The following is an 18,666-nucleotide window of genomic DNA, read 5'->3' on the forward strand; positions in this document are numbered from 1 at the left end:
CTCCTTTTCTGTCTTTTTCATCCTTCCTGTCATTCTTCCTTTTCCTCATTCTCTTCCAACTTCTTCCTCCTTCTGGTCCTCCTTGTCTTCCTCTTCTTCATAACCTTATCAACTTCCTTTTCTTCTTCTTTTGCCTTTTCAAGCTCTTCAGCCCTCTCTTCTGCCTTTTTTCATTCCGTTTCTTCCTCCTCCTTTCATTTTCTTTTCCTCGTCATAATGTGCTCTTCATAATGTTCTTCTGTTCTTCTGCCTTTTCAACCTCTTCACTGTCCTCTTTCCTCCCCTTCTGCTTCCTTTTCCTCCTCATCCTCTTTTTCTTTCTCCTCTTCTTCCTCCTTGTCTCTTCCTCCCCCTTCTGTTTCCTCTTCCTCATCCCCTTCTGTTTCCTCCTCCTCCTCTCCCCTTCTGTTTCCTCCTCCTCCTCCTCACCCCCTTCTGTTTCCTCCTCCTCCTCCTCACCCCCTTCTGTTTCCTCTTACTCCTCCCCCTTCTGTTTCCTCCTCCTCCTCTCCCCCTTCTGTTTCCTCCTTCTCCTCTCCCCCTTCTGTTTTCTCTTCTTCTTCCTTCTCCCCCTTCTGTTTTCTCTTCTTCTTCCTTCTCCCCCTTCTGTTTTCTCTTCTTCTTCCTTCTCCCCCTTCTGTTTCCTCTTCCTCCTCCTCACCCCCTTCTGTTTCCTCTTACTCCTCCCCCTTCTGTTTCCTCCTCCTCCTCTCCCCCTTCTGTTTCCTCCTCCTCCTCTCCCCCTTCTGTTTCCTCCTCCTCTCCCCCTTCTGTTTCCTCCTCCTCCTCTCCCCCTTCTGTTTCCTCCTCCTCACCCCCTTTTGTTTCCTCCTCCTCCTCTCCCCCTTCTGTTTCCTCCTCCTCCTCTCCCCCTTCTGTTTCCTCCTCCTCCTCCTCCTCACCCCCTTCTGTTTCCTCTTACTCCTCCCCCTTCTGTTTCCTCCTCCTCCTCTCCCCTTCTGTTTCCTCCTCCTCCTCTCCCCTTCTGTTTCCTCCTCCTCCTCCTCTTCTGTTTCCTCCTCCTCTCCCCCTTCTGTTTCCTCCTCCTCCTCACCCCCTTCTGTTTCCTCCTCCTCCTCCCCCTTCTGTTTCCTCCTCCTCCTCACCCCCTTCTGTTTCCTCTTATTCCTCCCCCTTCTGTTTCCTCCTCCTCTCCCCCTTCTGGTTCCTCCTCATCCTCTCCCCCTTCTGGTTCCTCCTCATCCTCTCCCCCTTCTGTTTCCTCCTCCTCCTCACCCCCTTCTGTTTCCTCCTCCTCACCCCTTCTGTTTCCTCCTCCTCACCCCCTTCTGTTTCCTCCTCCTCACCCCCTTCTGTTTCCTCTTACTCCTCCCCCTTCTGTTTCCTCTTACTCCTCCCCCTTCTGTTTCCTCCTCCTCACCCCCTTCTGTTTCCTCTTCCTCCTCCCCCTTCTGTTTCCTCCTCCTCCTTCTCCCCCTTCTGTTTCCGCCTCCTCATTCTCCCCCTTCTGTTTCCTCTTCCTCCTCCCCCTTCTGTTTCCTCCTCTTCCTCCTCCCCTTCTGTTTCCTCTTCCTCCTCCCCTTCTGTTTCCTCCTCCTCACCCCCTTCTGTTTCCTCCTCCTCCTCTCCCCCTTCTGTTTCCTCCTCCTCCCCCTTCTGTTTCCTCCTCCTCCTCCTCCTCCTCCTCCTCCTCACCCTTCTGTTTCCTCCTCCTCCTCCTCCCCCTTCTGTTTCCTCCTCCTCCTCCTCCCCCTTCTGTTTCCTCCTCCTCCTCCTCTCCCCCTTCTGTTTCCTCCTCCTCTTCCCCTTCTGTTTCCTCCTCCTCTTCTCCCCCTTCTGTTTCCTCTTCCTCCTCCCCCTTCTGTTTCCTCCTCCTCCTCTCCCTTCTGTTTCCTCCTCCTCCTCACCCCCTTCTGTTTCCTCCTCCTCCTCTCCCCCTTCTGTTTCCTCCTCCTCCTCCCCCTTCTGTTTCCTCCTCCTCCTCCTCCTCCTCCCCCTTCTGTTTCCTCCTCCTCCTCCTCCTCCTCCTCCTCCTCCTCCTCCTCACCCTTCTGTTTCCTCCTCCTCCTCCTCACCCCTTCTGTTTCCTCCTCCTCCTCACCCCTTCTGTTTCCTCTTCCTCCTCACCCCCTTCTGTTTCCTCCTCCTCACCCCCTTCTGTTTCCTCTTCTTCCGCATCTTTCTTTTGCTTCCTCTTCCTCCATGTCATCATCTTTGTGCCTCTGCTTCTTCCTCCTACTCAGTCTTCTTCTTCCTGTTCCTCTTCTTTCATGCCCTCCTTCTTTTTCTTCGTCCATGTTCCTATATGAGCTATTCTGTGACAATTTTTTTTTGTTTAATAAAAGTTGTTGGAGTAGGTGTGATTATTTGTATCTGATGTTCTTTCAGGAGGAAAAAAACCAACTATTTTCACCTTCATACCCGCTCCTCGGCCCTCACTCATTAATATGTAGCACCTTTGTTTGAATTTTCACACATGCAAATGGTTCATCTGCATCACGTTATTAAAACACAGTTCCTTTCTAATCTTTAACCTCACGTCTTGTGAGAATTGTGTAAAACCAAGTTGCATGTTCAGGAAAAAGGGGTTGGACAGCACGCAGACTCCAACAGGAAGGAACGGAGGAGAAAAAAGGACAATGACTTGTAACATGTTTGATTAGAAGGAAGTTTTGAGATGGAGCTTGAAAGTAGCCTTGTGAGTGCTACCTGCTAATTCTGCCAGCGGTTATGTAACTGAGCGAGTTGAACGTAGGCATTTCAGGCTCAGCCACCAACAAAGACGCCATTGTTTAGCTTCTGATTAAACCTGGTATTTAAATTCCTATATTGTTTGCGGTTGTAATCCAGACCACGTCTTACAAAATGTTCCCGGTTTCTAAAATCGAGAGGTTTGGACATTTTTGCTTGGGTTGTAAAGCCTGACTGGTTTCATTCCTCAACGTATTTTCCTGCTTCTACATTTTTTCATGTCTTAAAAAGATATGACCAAAAGGCTACACAGGTTTCTGTTCACCGTAATCTGATATTTCTTTCATTTCCTCAATGCTTTCTGTTCCCGGAGTCATACGGAATATTCCGCTGTCCAGATTCACCTTTCCTCCAGAGGAAGTCTCCAGGCTGACCCCAGCGTGCAGCTTCTTACAAGTCTTGAATCATTGATGCAATTCGTTCAGTGTTATGCAATCCGTCCCACTGTCTGATGAGTAACTTTCTTCAAAGTATTACTGGTCATTTCCTCTTGACAGAATATCTCCTCTTTTTAAGCTGAATTTGTCATGACGCATCAGTGAGAAGCTGTCCACTTCCTGTTTTCTTTCTTTTTTTTTTCTTTTCTCTGTCTGGTTGAATAAACAAAGTTTCCTCTGACCAACTGAAACATAATGAGCACCGTAGCAGTACCTGAGGCATCATCTTAACCAGAACTAGAGCTCCAAAGTCGGCTAAAATGGCCGTTTTCCACAGCTGGTTTAACCATTTTTTTTCCCTCCACGTTCTACATATTTTTTTCAGGTTGTTTGTTAAAAAAAAAAGACTATTGCCCCTTTAAAGGCCTGAATCAAATTTGGTCATTTTCTTTTTAACATTTTATATAGCACATCTGTAATGTATGTGCAATTAACAAGAACATCAGTTTCACACATAAAGGAAACCTGTTGATGTAAACGTACTGAATTCAGGTGTTCAGAATGAGAGCAGTTGTGAGATTGTGAGAGGAATGGGCGGGGTGATCACGGGGTGATTGCACTGTTGTTATAAGAAGAGTTTATTTATTTGTTTTATGCTACATTAGGAAACATAATGTGACAGCTGTCTCACCCGACTTCCAGAGAAAATGAACCATGTTCCTATATTTTAATGAACTTCTGATGAACTACTCCCTCTCTCACTCTCTGACACACTCTCATGCACTCTTTCTATCTCTTTGTCTCCACTGCGCTCTCTCTCTCCCCCTCTTTTTGTCTTTCTCTCTTTCTCAAGGTTTGTCTTTTTTCTGTCTCTCTCTCTCAAGGTTTGTCTCTCTGTCCCTTTCTCTTTATTCCTGTCTCTCTCTATCTGTCTCAAGGTTTCTCTCTCTCTCTCAAGGTTTGTCTTTCTGTCCCTTTCTCTTTCTCTCCTATTCTTCTCTGTCTGTCTGTCTCAAGGTTTGTCTTTCTCTCTCTCAAGGTTTGTCTCTGTCCCTTTCTCTCCTCTTCCTCTCTCTCTGTCTGTCTCAAGGTTTGCCTTTCTGTCCCTTTCGCTCTCTCTTTCTCCTCTTTTTATCTCTCTCTCAAGGTTTGTCTCTCTGCCCCTTTCTCTCTCCTTTTTGTCTTCACTCTGTCTCTCTCTATACTGTAGATATCTCTGCCCCTTTCTCTCGCCTTCTCTCCTCTTTCTGTCTTCTCTCTCTCAAGGTTTGTCTCTGTCCCTTTCTCTTTATTTCTGTCTCTCTCTCTCCGTCTGTCTCAAGGTTTCTCTCTCTGTCTCAAGGTTTGTCTCTCTCTCTCTCTCTCTCTCTCTCTCTCTCTCTCCCTTTCTCCTCTCTCTCTGTCTCAAGGTTTGCCTCTCTCTGTCCCTTTTGCTCTCTCTCTCCCTTTCTCCTCTCTCTCTGTCTCAAGGTTTGTCTCTGTCCCTTTTGCTTTCTCTCTCTCCCTTTCTCCTCTCAAGGCTTGTCTCTCTGCCCCTTTCTCTCTTCTCCTCTCCTCTTTGTCTTCTCTCTCTCTCTTTCTAAGGTTTGTCTCTCAGCTCCTTTCTCTCTCCTTCTCTCCTTTCTGTCTTCTCTCTCTCAAGGTTTGTCTCTGTCCCTTTCTCTTTATTTCTGTCTCTCTCTCTCCGTCTGTCTCAAGGTTTCTCTCTCTGTCTCAAGGTTTGTCTCTCTCTCTCCCTTTCTCCTCTCTCTCTGTCTCAAGGTTTGCCTCTCTCTGTCCCTTTTGCTCTCTCTCTCCCTTTCTCCTCTCTCTCTGTCTCAAGGTTTCTCTCTGTCCCTTTTGCTCTCTCTCTCTCCCTTTCTCCTCTCTCAAGGCTTGTCTCTCTGCCCCTTTCTCTCTTCTCCTCTCCTCTTTGTCTTCTCTCTTTCTAAGGTTTGTCTCTCAGCTCCTTTCTCTCTCCTTCTCTCCTTTTTGTCTTCTCTCTCTCTCTCTCTCTCTCTCTCTCTCAAGGTTTGTCTTTCTGTCCCTTTCTCTTTCTCTCCTATTCTTCTCTGTCTGTCTGTCTCAAGGTTTGTCTTTCTCTCTCTCTCTCTCTCTCTCTCTCTCTCTCTCTCTCTCTCTCTCTCTCTCAAGGTTTGTCTCTGTCCCTTTCTCTCCTCTTCCTCTCTCTCTGTCTGTCTCAAGGTTTGCCTTTCTGTCCCTTTCACACTCTCTTTCTCCTCTTTTTATCTCTCTCTCAAGGTTTGTCTCTCTGCCCCTTTCTCTCTCCTTTTTGTCTTCACTCTGTCTCTCTCTATAGATACAGTATCTCTGCCCCTTTCTCTCGCCTTCTCTCCTCTTTCTGTCTTCTCTCTCTCAAGGTTTGTCTCTGTCCCTTTCTCTTTATTTCTGTCTCTCTCTCTCCGTCTGTCTCAAGGTTTCTCTCTCTGTCTCAAGGTTTGTCTCTCTCTCTCCCTTTCTCCTCTCTCTCTGTCTCAAGGTTTGCCTCTCTCTGTCCCTTTTGCTCTCTCTCTCCCTTTCTCCTCTCTCTCTGTCTCAAGGTTTGTCTCTGTCCCTTTTGCTCTCTCTCTCTCCCTTTCTCCTCTCTCAAGGCTTGTCTCTCTGCCCCTTTCTCTCTTCTCCTCTCCTCTTTGTCTTCTCTCTTTCTGTTTGTCTCTCAGCTCCTTTCTCTCTCCTTCTCTCCTTTTTGTCTTCTCTCTCTCTCTCTCTCTCTCTCTCCTTCTCTCCCCTCTCTCTCAACTGTTTAATTTATTCCTCTGGTGTCTTGTCTCTCTTTCCCAATTCTACAACTTTCTATAATTCTTTATTCTTTTACTTTGCCTTTCTCTCTACTCCTCTCTTACTCTCATTTATCCTTGTGACCCCCCTGGTGTGTGAGTGTGAGTCTAGTAGATGTAGATGTAGAGGTCAGTGCAGAGTGAATCGAGGTTAGACCCTCCCTGTAATCCTGGCAGTAAGAAAGAGGCTGGCTGGAATGTTTGGCTCCAGTCCATCATCACTAACGCCCAGTAGCATGAGCGCGCGCGCACGCACGCACACAATCTCACACATACGCGCATTCTTTGAGCGCACGCTCTCATGACACAGAGGCAGCAGACTGAATAGATCGCTCCAAGAGCTGCGTGTGAGTTCAGGTGGATTTATGGAGCACACGCAGGACGTTTGTGTTTGTTTTCTGAGAGCTTGGACTTTATGCACCAAGAAGATGTCTGAAACTGGAAATAGAGCTTTCTAGGATTGTGGATAATTCCTGAAGGAACTTTCGAGTAACTTGTCATCACTGAAGGTAATGGATTTGAGAATGGGGTTATATTTCATTTCCGGTTCTTTCGAGAATTTGATTTCTTTCGAATTCCAGTTCATGTGATGTAGTTGGATTTTATTTGAATTAATGCACATTAAAGTGTAAGGAAACCTTAACTCCACCTTTAATACACACTGATTTCATTTCTAAGAATTATTCCGGATTATTCCAAAGTGTGAGATGAACATCACACTTTTTTATTTTTATTTAAATGTAACCTGGTTGACTTGGTCATTAAAAATGGTAAAAAAAAATTTTTTTTTAATACAGGAAAGTTTGAATTGTATTTCGCTTCACTTTAAAATCGGATTAGGATCTAAATCAAATATAGTGTATAAACAAGAATTATGAATCAACATGACTCTTTGAGCATGAATTTATATGACTTTTACATATAAATGAAGTAATTTGGATGTAGTAAATGTTGTATACAATAAATATAATAAAATCTACAGTTTGTAGAGAAACCAGAAGCCCTTCATCAGCTGTATTAGGCGAACGCCTATGTATATACTTATTTATAAATTACTTAGAAATTTAATTTTTACTTTTAACAATTAGTATGATTTTGTATCTTTAAATTAGGTCGTGATAATCCTGCAGTTGGCGTCAAGTGGATTTTATCTTGTGGTAATAAAAGGTTGGAGGTGCTTTAGTTGTTCCCGAAAGGCATGCGGTGTATGTAGCGTTAAAGTGCCCTGCAGCTCAGCCCATCAATTTAAGTATTTATTCTTCCCTGACGTGTTTCAACAGAAGTGTTCGGTTATTACAGTATCACATTTTGCCTCTAAACCTTTCCCTGGCTTTCACACGGCTCACACTTACTTAACAGATCTGTAATCGTTGCTCGTTATGAAATGGAGAATTAAGGGGGGGGGAATGTGGAAAGACAGTAACTATCACATGTGTGTGTGTGTGGTTGTGCATGTCATCACCAATTCACATTCCAGACCCCCTGCATGTTGTGGAATGAAGGGGCCGGGCAGGTGGGCATCATGGAACATGCCTCTCGTACACTAAAAACGAAAGAGTCAAATTTCATTTGACTCACCAGAACCAGTTATGACTCAGAGTCTAATGGGCACCACGGATCCTAAAAGTATCCTAAATGTTGGCGTTATACTGTATATCATTGAATAAATTCTAGTAACAAACGTAAGACAGCATGTCTTTTGGGACGTGCTAGAAAAATACGACTATAAAAAAAGAACACTTGAACTTTGCACTATTTATTATTTTCGTATAGCGTTAGAAAAAATTCCCGTATCCAATTTCTTAAAAACTTATAACAAGGTCACAAATGGTTACTTGTCATCCAGAAATATTTTCACAAGCAGGTAAGAGTAATATTTTTAATTCTACATGCTTTAAACACCTGCACTTATTTAGTTAATTTGTTTACTTCTTTAAAAAAAAATGTGATTCACTAATTGTAGTGATGCTTTAAATGATGCTGTTCTCTAACCTGTACTCAGCACAATTATGTTTGGTACTCATAAATAACATTCAATTTATTGTTTGATTTTTATCAACACAAATTTAATAACTGCTGTATGGTTGTATCGGTTGATAACGTTTAATGAGCACTTGTTTCAACTGTACTAATCTGGGAAGGATTTTTACCTCCGCCAAGGAGGTTATGTTTTCGGTAGCGTTGGTTTGTTTGTTGGTTTGTCTGTTAGCAACATTACGGAAAAAGTTATGAACGGATTGCTCTGAAATTTTTCCCAGAGGTGTGACTGGGCACAAGTTACAATCCATTAAATTTTGGCGGTGATCCGGATCACCATCTGGATCCCGGAATTTTTTAAAGGATTCCTGGCGGAGGTCTGCGCTCTCCGAGCGCTTTTCTAGTTTTTGAATTAATGCCTCAGTAAGAAGCACATGAGCTTTAATCCATCCATCCATTATCCGTAACCACTTATCCTGTGCAGGGTCGCGGGCAAGCTGGAGCCTATCCCAGATCATCGTAGGGCTGATGCATAGAGACATGCAACCATTCACACTCACATTCAATTTAGAGCCACCAATTAACCTAACCTGCATGTCTTTGGACTGTGGGGGAAACCGGAGCACCCGGAGGAAACCCATGTGGAGAACATGCAAACTCCACACAGAAAGGCCCCCGTCGGCCACTGGGCTCGAACCCAGAACCTCCTTGCTGTGAGGCAACAGTGCTAACCACTACACCACCGTGCCGCCCCGTGAGGTTTAATGCAATTTCGATTATTTGTCTGTGAGTCAGAAAGATTTTACACCAGTCATCTTTTTTCTGTGATGAATTTTGATGAATATGTGGGTGAGTAACTATTTTTTTTCCCCATCCCTCATTATCTGTCCTGCTAGTAGTAGAAAGAAAAAGTAATGTGTGCAGGGAGGGAAGAAGTCAGAAATACTATTCTAAAAGCACGTTTTTGTGTCGAGTTGGTGAACAGAAACACTTCGGATTTCTTATTTGGGTGAAAAGGAAAAAAAGACGTAATGCACATGCTAAAAAGCTCAGAATAATTGTTGAGACAGTGAACTTTTCCGTAAAGATGTGTTTAACCTTTATGGAAGTTTTCTGATTCTGGACAGAGGTTTTTTTTTTTGTTTGTTTCCTTGTAGCATAAGTTGTTTTATTTTAAATTTCAAAAGAAAGACGAAAGAGAGACTAGTGAGGGAAGGGCTGTTTATAGCTGCTATAATGTACATGATTACAGGAACTAACTTGTGAAATATAAGCAATGCAGAAATAGAAACGTACACCCTGTTATTTAATTAAAAACAAAAAACAAAAACATGTAATTATTGGAGTTCTGTGATAGATTGGCGGCTTGCCCAGGGTGTACCCTTCCTCTTGCTTGACGTCAGTTGGGATTGGCTCCAGCTTCCCCCTGATGGATAAGCGGTATAGATAATGGATGGATGGATGTAATTGTTGGTAAATTGCAGTAGTGTAAGAGGAATAAAACCTTTCGGAATGCTCTCTTACTGTAAAATGATCAACTTCGAGTCGATCACAGTAACTCTAAGCGCGTTACACAAACATGCTACGAATGACGCTCGACATTAGCTGGTTTGACAAGATCGACAGCAAAATAGTCTATGGAAACCTACCTGGAGCTACCACCAAAATCCAGGAGAGGAGAATGAAGCTCGCAGGCCACATAAGACGACATGACAAGCTGCTGTTCTGGGACCCGAAGCATGGATAGCAAGGATGCGGGCGTCTCTACTTTACATTCCTTGACATGCTTTACAGGGACACTGAACTTGACAGTGTTGCTGAGATAGAGAGCCTGATGGTAGACAGACATGGGTGGCGGTGTACCATGGCATCTCGGATGTTGAAGTTGCCCTAACAATAACCTAACAACAGTAACTCTGCTTCATGAGGGACTGCATCACATCAACCTGTTATTAGTTTCTGAGAACAACATAACAGCACTTTGTCGCCAAAGTGTTTTATCCCTGAAATAGAGAACAAGTACTTAATTAACTTTTTATTATTATTATTTTTTTTTTTTTAATTTCTGGTTTCTTCCCCAACAAGAAGATTGTTCTGTCAATGAAAACGCTCCATGGTTATCATTTTCCTGCCCTTTTCTTTCACCTGGATGAGTAAAGCTAAAGGAGCTCGATATGAAATCCGTTTGAGTTAGCGCTGTGGTTGAGTTAGCGCTTCACCCCTCACCAAAAGAGTGTGAGTGTGTGTGTGTGAGCTCTGGACCTTTTGTGAACTTGGTCAGCTTTTTCCGTAAAAGAAAAGTGCCGTGCCAGCAGTGTTGTGTTTTCAACCAAAGAGCAAGACAAGACGATGACAAAAGAATGGTTAGTGTTACTAACCATTCCAAGTTAAAATGGAGACTCGACCCAAATGCTTACACAACCAGAGACACTGGTATGTAACTGGTAGCTGTGTGTATTAATTACAGTAAGGAATGAAACACTTGGGAGTATGGTGATGCGAACAGAATTACTTGTACCACAGTAAAGTTGATTTTCCATTAACAGCATGTGCTCATGTCTTTATTCTCCTTATATCACAGCAATTTCATGGTTGTTTCTGTCACGATCCTCAATTTTCTACTCACTTGATGCTGATGAGACAAAAAGCAACAACAACTAGAACATATCTCCACCAAGCCACATATTATCAACATCAAAATCAAATCAATTGAACCTAGGATAATACTAAAGCTGTCCACCAAACTTCATCCAAATCCGTTCACTACTTTGAGTTATGTTGGGAACAGACCAAAAAAAAAAAATCCTGGGTCTGCATACATATCTGGATTTGGATCAAAATCTAATTAATTGTTCCATGGCCCGCGGCACACGTTTCCCCCAAATTTCATCAAAATCCGTTCATTACTTTTTGAGTTACGTTGGGGGAAAAGTCAAACAAACAGAGGCGAAAACATAACCTCCTCCAACAAAGTTGGCGGATGTAATAAAAAAAAATGCAGCGTGTGCGCCGACACTGGAGACTCCTTCCTGAAATGTGAAATAAACATCACCTTACGGAAAACTTCACCAAATAAAGGATCATATTGTTTACTATGGAAACATTAACGTAGAAAATGATCCCATACATTCTGATTTGAGAATGCAGCAGCGCTGTAGTATATGTTATTATTCTATTCACATTGACTGGATATCAGGGTGTCCGCGGGGTTTTAAAAAGTATTAAAAAGTGATAAATCAAAAACGCAAAATTTAATGGCCTTAAAAAGTGATAAATTTGGTCAAAAGGTATTATTTTTAAAGAATAGGTATTATTTTTTTCTTTTGGACAATGACTGGTTTCATTTTGATGAAATGGGCAAAATAAAATAAATCCTTTCTTGCTTGCGCCGCTACTTCAAAAATGAATGTGTGATATGAACTTGATATTGACGTCATATCAATGCATTGTATTCATTGGTCGATAGAAATCTGAAATCGTCTGCGTGCGCATAGCTAAGTCCAAGTGGAGACGGAAAGCAGTGCTAAGTGAACCAGTATCTCTTCATCGAATTCTAGCGGGTGGCAAAAAGTTTAGAAATGGGGAAATGTAAGTTTTCCCGATCCTGGCTCCGGGATCCAAGCTTTCAAGCTTGGATAAGGCCTGTCGTCGGGAACGACAGGCAGGCATACTGTAAAGTATGCCTCAAAATCATTAATATGATAATATGATGTCTGTCTCCACCTGCGTGCGTTTGCGCTGCCCCTTGTTAATTTGGTGATTGACACTTCAGCTGCACCCGGTTAACTGCGGTCAGCGCAAACGCACGCAGGTGGAGACAGACATCATAACGGAAAGCCTTTTCTGTTACACACGCTTTATTCACTTGGCCAATTTGTTAGACTTAGAGTTTTCGGCTCTTTAAACGGAAAAGCGGAGTTTACGGGGATATTTTTCTTACGCGCCCGAAACGGATGGATTTGAAATGTAAACAAGAACAGTGCCTGGTTTTCTCGGGTTTCTATAATGACGTACGTCATTCCGCAGCTATTTGAGTTGATGACAACATTTGCATGTCACAAAATCTTTCTGATTGATACTTGGTGCAATTCGATGTCGTGGTGGTTGTAAAAAAAAATCTGAAGGTAGTAAAAAAAAGGTATTAAATGGTAGTAAATTGACTCAAAGATTGGTGTATATACCCTGGATATGAACAATCGCGCGCTCTGATTGGCTACTACTAGGCTATCAGCTCATATAGCGTGAGTAGAGAAAAACAAAATGGCGGCGCGTGTTGCTGAACCAACCGAGGATGAAATAAAAAAAAATTACTCGAAAACAAAACCCCAAAAAATACAAAATATGGAATAAAAGTATTTGATGGTAAGAACGTATCTTTTTTTAAATTTTATTTTTCAAGAATTATTATTATTATCGCATTTTTCACAAATTGCGACTGTCATTTCGCCGGTTTGTTTACATTCTAAGCGGAAATGATTTTGTCGGATGTTTTGTATAAAGTTTTTATTTAGCGAATTTGCAAAAAATAAAAATACTCCTTCTCAAAATCCAGTGAATGTGGATAGAAGAATAAAACGGTTATTCCACTCAATCTTGTCGTACATGGATTATAGCAAACTCGGTGCTACGCGCCTCGTCAGCCATCAGCTCATGTACAACTCAGTTTTGTGGAATAACTGTTAAATAGCTCTACAGACAACGTATTATACTGTGGTAGTGTATCAGTGTTTGTGTGTGTGTTTACCACAAGCTGTATTTGCAGCTTTGCTCCTTATTTCCACTGCGGTGTTTTCCATAGAGTCTTTTAGACACCCGTAGTGTGCAGCACTGTGCTCCATTCACGGCCTGTGATGTCGGCTGGTGGGCTTTTCCAGCCTTGGGGTTAGTGGAATCTTACAGGGAAGATCAGGAACACTGTAATATACTACTCGTGGGTGCGTGCGTTCAGGACCACTTTCTTTCCCATAGAAACTCGGGCTACTTCCATAATGAACACATGGTCAATGTACTGGTTTTAATGTGTACCTCACTGTTTGTTTTTCTTTCTCTAGTTTCGGGAAGCGTTCTGCTGGGAGTTTACGTCGCGGATGCGAGTGTATCGTTCTGGAGCCGTCCGAAATGATCGTGGTGAGTCCTGAGAACGCTGACAATATTTAGTAGACTTTTACTTGTTCCGATATAGCTAAAACTTTCAATAAAACATGAGTGAATGAAACATTACTGCTATTTACACCTTCCATTAATGTCCACTTTTAGCTCTGAAGGTCATCCAGCTCGGGACTGTCTGTAAATGGGACAGTATATATATAGTATCGGTCCAAAGTTTGGACACACCACCTAATTCACATTCAGTGCTTTTTCTTTATTCTTATTAATTAAAAGTCACTTCATGTCTTAAAGTAATGATGTTGTTTCTTGTTACTTCGTCAAGCGGTTCTTGACATAATATGGATTCCTATAGTCGTGGTGTTGAATAGGGCTATTTACGGTACTGTATTTTTATTATGTACTAGAGCAGTGGCTACAATTATCAACAGTCCGTAATTATCGACACCTTTTCAGACTTTTACAAAGGTGAGTTTCAATTACAGCAGTTATTATTGGTTAATTAATCAACCGGAAGACCCGCCTCGCCCTTTGAGCTTGCCGTCTGATGAGACAGCTCGTTACCGGAGATGGAATTTTTTTAGCACGATCAGCAATTTGAGGAAAACCCAGACGTTATCATCGCAGGTAAGCATGTTGGAAAGATCATGGACATGTTTTTACTGATCAAATTCACCGATATTTCATGATCTTCTTGTCGAAACCTACTTTGTTTCTTAGTCTTTCATTTCACAGTCGCCATTTTGTATCTAAACGTGCGTTTGAGAAGTCACGTGAGGTGTCAATAATAGTGATCACTTTCACCGGTGTCCACCACGTTTACAACTGTTATGGATCAATCTTTATGTAACATTGTTGAAGTAGATGAAGTATTAAAAATAAATAAATAAATAAATAAAAGTGCTGTGATTTATAATCATTTTTTTTCTGATTCATAACAGAATGGAATGTTTATAGGGTATTTGGAATCCGATTGCAATAAATAGAATTAGACCAGAATTAAATTCCTAGCATATACACTACCGTTCAAAAGTTTGGGGTCACCCAGACAATTTTGTGTTTTCCATGAAAAGTCACACTTTTATTTACCACCATAAGTTGTAAAATGAATAGAAAATATAGTCAAGACATTTTTCTGGCCATTTTGAGCATTTAATCGACCCCACAAATGTGATGCTCCAGAAACGCAATCTGCTCAAAGGAAGGTCAGTTTTATAGCTTCTCTAAAGAGCTCAACTGTTTTCAGCTGTGCTAACATGATTGTACAAGGGTTTTCTAATCATCCATTAGCCTTCTGAGGCAATGAGCAAACACATTGTACCATTAGAACACTGGAGTGATAGTTGCTGGAAATGGACCGCTATACTAGCCTGGGCCCGCCCATCCTAAGCGTGACGCAACACAAGGGCCTGTTGCGAGCTTAGTCTGGCCAGGCAAGCTATCTACAGCTCTTCCAAGCTCCCGAAAAATCGGGAACCAATCAACTTTGAGCATCTCCAACGGCCCTGGGTAGACACGTGTTCAAGGCACTGGCGTAGTAGAACTGCGACCGGCAGCCATAGATTGTTTACAGAATCAATGCCGGAAGCGCTTCATTCACGAATGCTATATTGAAAGCCTTCAACGGGAAGTTCTCATTGAAAACGGAGCAAAGAGCAGCCCTGGAGGTATTTATTGAAAGGAAGGACGTTTTCGCCTTGCTTCCGACCGGCTTCGGTAAGAGTTTAATAATAGGATGTCTATGGTTTAATCTACCAGTTAGCCCCGTCGCGTCGCATACATCAGAGGAAAGAGTGATGTGATTGGTTTAAGCTTCGTCACAGCCTTTTCTGGCTTCGACCAGTAGCAAACTGAGGCATTTCAGGGAGGCGGGTCAACCACGGGCTCTGGGAAATGGTTGGGCTTAATATCTTGGCCAGACCAATAGCTCGGAGAGCTTTGCAGTCGCGTTAGCCAGACTACCTCTATACACCTATGGAGATATTGCACCAAAAACCAGACATTTGCAGCTAGAATAGTCATTTACCATATTAGCAATGTATAGAGTGTATTTCTGATTAGTTTAAAGTGATCTTCATTGAAAAGAACAGTGCTTTTCTTTCAAAAATAAGGACATTTCAAAGTGACCCCAAACTTTTGAACGGTAGTATAAAAAAAAAATACATGCTTGAAATATTCAGATTTTTCTATTCCATTCAGAAAATATATATTTTTTGCAGTTTGTTGTAAATATCTACCACATATTACAATATCAGTAGACATTTTATATTTTGGTTTGAGGAATGACATGCGACTTTTGACCTGGATTTTCATGTGGTTACGATGTCATTTGCCTGTTGATATTTTTTGGTAAACTACAAAACTAGAAATTAATACAAACAACAACGAATGATTAACAAAATGTGATCTATGAAAACATGTAAAGTGGGTAGAAAGCGTAACAAAAAGATTTTCTGACCCAGGTTAAAGATTATTAGTTTCTTTGTTTACAAGCATTAGAATTACTTCCTCATTTACGTAAGCACCGACATCAATATATTTATATAAATATATTTTGTACTAAATATAAGTCTATGTAAAACAAATTTTAAATAAAAACTATGTTTTGTTAACTTTATACCACATATCGATGATTATATTTTTAATAAATAATCATTTGGATGTCGATAATTGTGGAACGGTGTCAATAACTGTGGACAAAGGTATCAATACTTGTGGAACGGTGTCACGTGATCTGATACGCTAAGTAATCGGGAATCAACTCTTCCCCCCCCACCCCACCCAGTGATAATTTGAGTAATTATTTATACACAATTTACATATTAAAAGTCTTTTCTACTTTTGAAACGGTCAAAAGATCATTAAGGCGTCGATAATTGTAGCCGCCGCTCTATTTAAGCCAGTATCTCATTGGGCTGCGACAGCTTGTGACAAATTGCGAACGTCATTCGCAAGAGTGTTTATAAAGTGTCTTGAAACATTCGCGGGGTTTCTCAATTTCCTCGCATGAGTCGCAAAGCGTCGCTCCTTTGTCGCTGAAATTTTGAACATGTTCAAAACACTTGTGCGACAAAATTTCTCTCAAAATAGCCGCAAATGCGTCGCTGGTGTCGCAAAGCCATCACGAACCCTTCTCAAGTCAGTTTCCGTGAGACAGGAAGTGCGAGTGTATCTCACTGGGCTGCGACAGCCTGCGACTAGTTGGAGACACAACAATTCGCGATAAAATGTGCGAATATCAATTCAGTGTGGTTCCAAGTGAAAATTGTCGCCAATTCGCATATTTTATCGCAATTGTTGTGTCTCCAACTAGTTGCAGGCTGTCGCAGCCCAGTGAGATACTATCCTTACTGTTTGATCTCAAACGCATTAAGAAGGCAAGAAACTCGTCCGCTAATTAACTTCTGACGAGACACACCTGTTAATTGAAAAGCATTCCAGGTGACCATCTCATGAAGCTGGTTAAGATAACGCCAATAGTGTACAAAGCGTCATCAAGGTACATAAACACTGGATATTTTCAAGAGTCTAAAATATCAAACATATATTTTGTTTAACACTTTTTTTTATTTACCACAATTCCATAAATGTTCCATATGTTATCTGATAGTTTTGATGTTTTCAGTATTGTTCTACAATGTACAAAATGCAGAAAACCCTATGAACAAGTAGGGGTGTACAAACTTTTGACTGGTACTGTAAGTCCTGTAGCATTACAGAAATTATGGCTGATCTGAGAATTGCAAAATTCTAAATACGGCATGGTTTTACATCATTGTTATGATCCCTTCTTTGGCTGAGGAAAAATATAATAATAGAAAAAATAAGGAAGCTAAAGAAAATAATCTCTGATGATCCGACTCATGCCATGCTGACAGTTGGTGGATTTCCGACAATCCATCCAGCGAACTCGATTGTTTGCATAATGCGTAGAGAAAAGGAGTCGAAACACTTTGTGTACAGAATGCAGAGAAAGAAAGCTATATAAATACAAGGACGGGATTGTTATTCAGCTGTTCAGCTACATCCAGATATCATTAATAAAGCGTTAGCTGTTTACTTATTTTTACAAATTTATTCTTAAAAATCAATGACACTTCCAGTTCGACCTTTGTGCGTATTATCCAGCAACTACGTTAAAAAAGTCTGAGCTAATATTTAAATAATACTGGCTGGCGTTGAGTGGTATATCAGATATATTCCATTCAGCTAGCATGATACTGAATGAGTCGAAGACGAGTAGCTGAATGGAATATATTTGATAGACTACGAAAAAAAAGCCAGCCAATATTATTATTATTATTATTATTATTATTATTATTATTATTATTATATTATACTAGTGCATCTCAAAAAATTAGAATACCATGAAAAAGTTCCTTTTTTCATAATTTAATTCAAAAAGGTAAACTTTCATATATTCTATATTCATTACATGTAAAGTGAAATATTTAAAGCCTTTTTTGTTTTAATTTTGATGATTATGGCTTATAGCTCATGAAAATCAGAAATCCAGTATCTCAAATTATTAGAATATTCCCTAAGATCAATCAAAAAAAGGATTTACAATACAGAAATGTCCAACTTCTGAAAAGTATATTCATTTATACACTCAATACTTGGTTGGGGCTCCTTTACCATGAATTACTGTATTAATGCGGTGTGGCATGGAGGTGATCAGTCTGTGGCACTGCTGAGGTGTTATTGAAGCCCAGGTTGCTTTGATAGTGGCCTTCAGCGTATCTGTATTTTTGGGTCGGGTGTTTCTCATCTCCCTCTTGACAATACCCCATAGATTCTCAATGGCAGGGGTCTTCAATCCTATCCACAAAGGGCCAGTGTGGCTGCAGGCTTTCATTCCAACCAAGCAGGAGCTACACCTGATTTCACTTGTTTAATCATTTCACCCTCGTCTCCAATCAACAATCAAGTGAGCCTCCAATTTGGCTGTAATGAAAGCCTGCAGCTACACCGGCCCTTTGCGGATAGGATTGAAGACCCCTGCTCTATGGGGTTCAGGTCAGGCAAGTTGGCTAGCCAATCAAACACAGTAATCTCATGGTCAGCAAACCATTTGGTAGTAGTTTTGGCACTATGGGTAGGTGCTAAGTCCTGCTGGAAAAGGAAATCAGCATCTCCAAAAAGCTTGTCAGCAGATGGAAGCATGAAGTGCTCTAAAATCTCCTGGTAGATGGCTGTGTTGACTTTGGACTTGATAAAATACAGTGGACCAACACCAGCAGATGACATGGCACCCCAAATCATCACAGACTGTGGAAACTTCACACTGGGCTTCAAACACCTTGGATTCTGTACCTCTCCACTCTTCCTTCAGACTCTAGAACCGTGATTTCCAAATTAAATGCAAAATGTACTTTGATCTGAAAAGAGGACTTTGGACCACTGAGCAACAGTCCATTTCTTTCTCTCCTTAGCCCAGATAAGACACTTCTGACATTGTCTCTGGCTCAGGAGTAGCTTGATATTAGGAATGCGAAAGTTGTATCCCCTTTCTTGAAGATGTCTGTTCGTGATGGGTCTTGATACACTGACACCAGCCTCAGTCCACTCCTTGTGAAGCTCTCCCAAGTTCTTGAATCAACTTTTCTTGACAATCCTCTCAAGACTGCAGCCATCCCTGTTGCTTGCGCACCTTTTCCAGCCGCCCTTTTCAGCAATGACCTTTTGTGGCTTACCCTCCTTGTGGAGGGCATCAG

The 18,666-nt window shown here is 41.6% G+C and overlaps 1 protein-coding gene across 7 annotated transcripts in view; it reads left to right on the forward strand.

Annotated features, from left to right (window-relative positions):
- The window catches only part of rapgef2b (Rap guanine nucleotide exchange factor 2b), a 306,645-nt gene that overhangs the window by 141,672 nt on the left and 146,307 nt on the right, over window positions 1-18,666 (forward strand). For 6 of the 7 annotated variants that reach the window (XM_060927285.1, XM_060927286.1, XM_060927290.1 and 3 more), the window contains exon 5: window positions 12,895-12,970. In XM_060927285.1, the coding sequence (XP_060783268.1) occupies window positions 12,895-12,970 (76 nt within the window). Of the gene's footprint in view, window positions 1-6,232; window positions 6,376-12,894; window positions 12,971-18,666 lie in introns of those variants that run through there. The other variant, XM_060927291.1, reaches the window with a different exon arrangement.

This window comes from Neoarius graeffei, chromosome 8, assembly GCF_027579695.1.
Source record: "Neoarius graeffei isolate fNeoGra1 chromosome 8, fNeoGra1.pri, whole genome shotgun sequence".
NCBI lineage: Eukaryota > Metazoa > Chordata > Actinopteri > Siluriformes > Ariidae > Neoarius > Neoarius graeffei.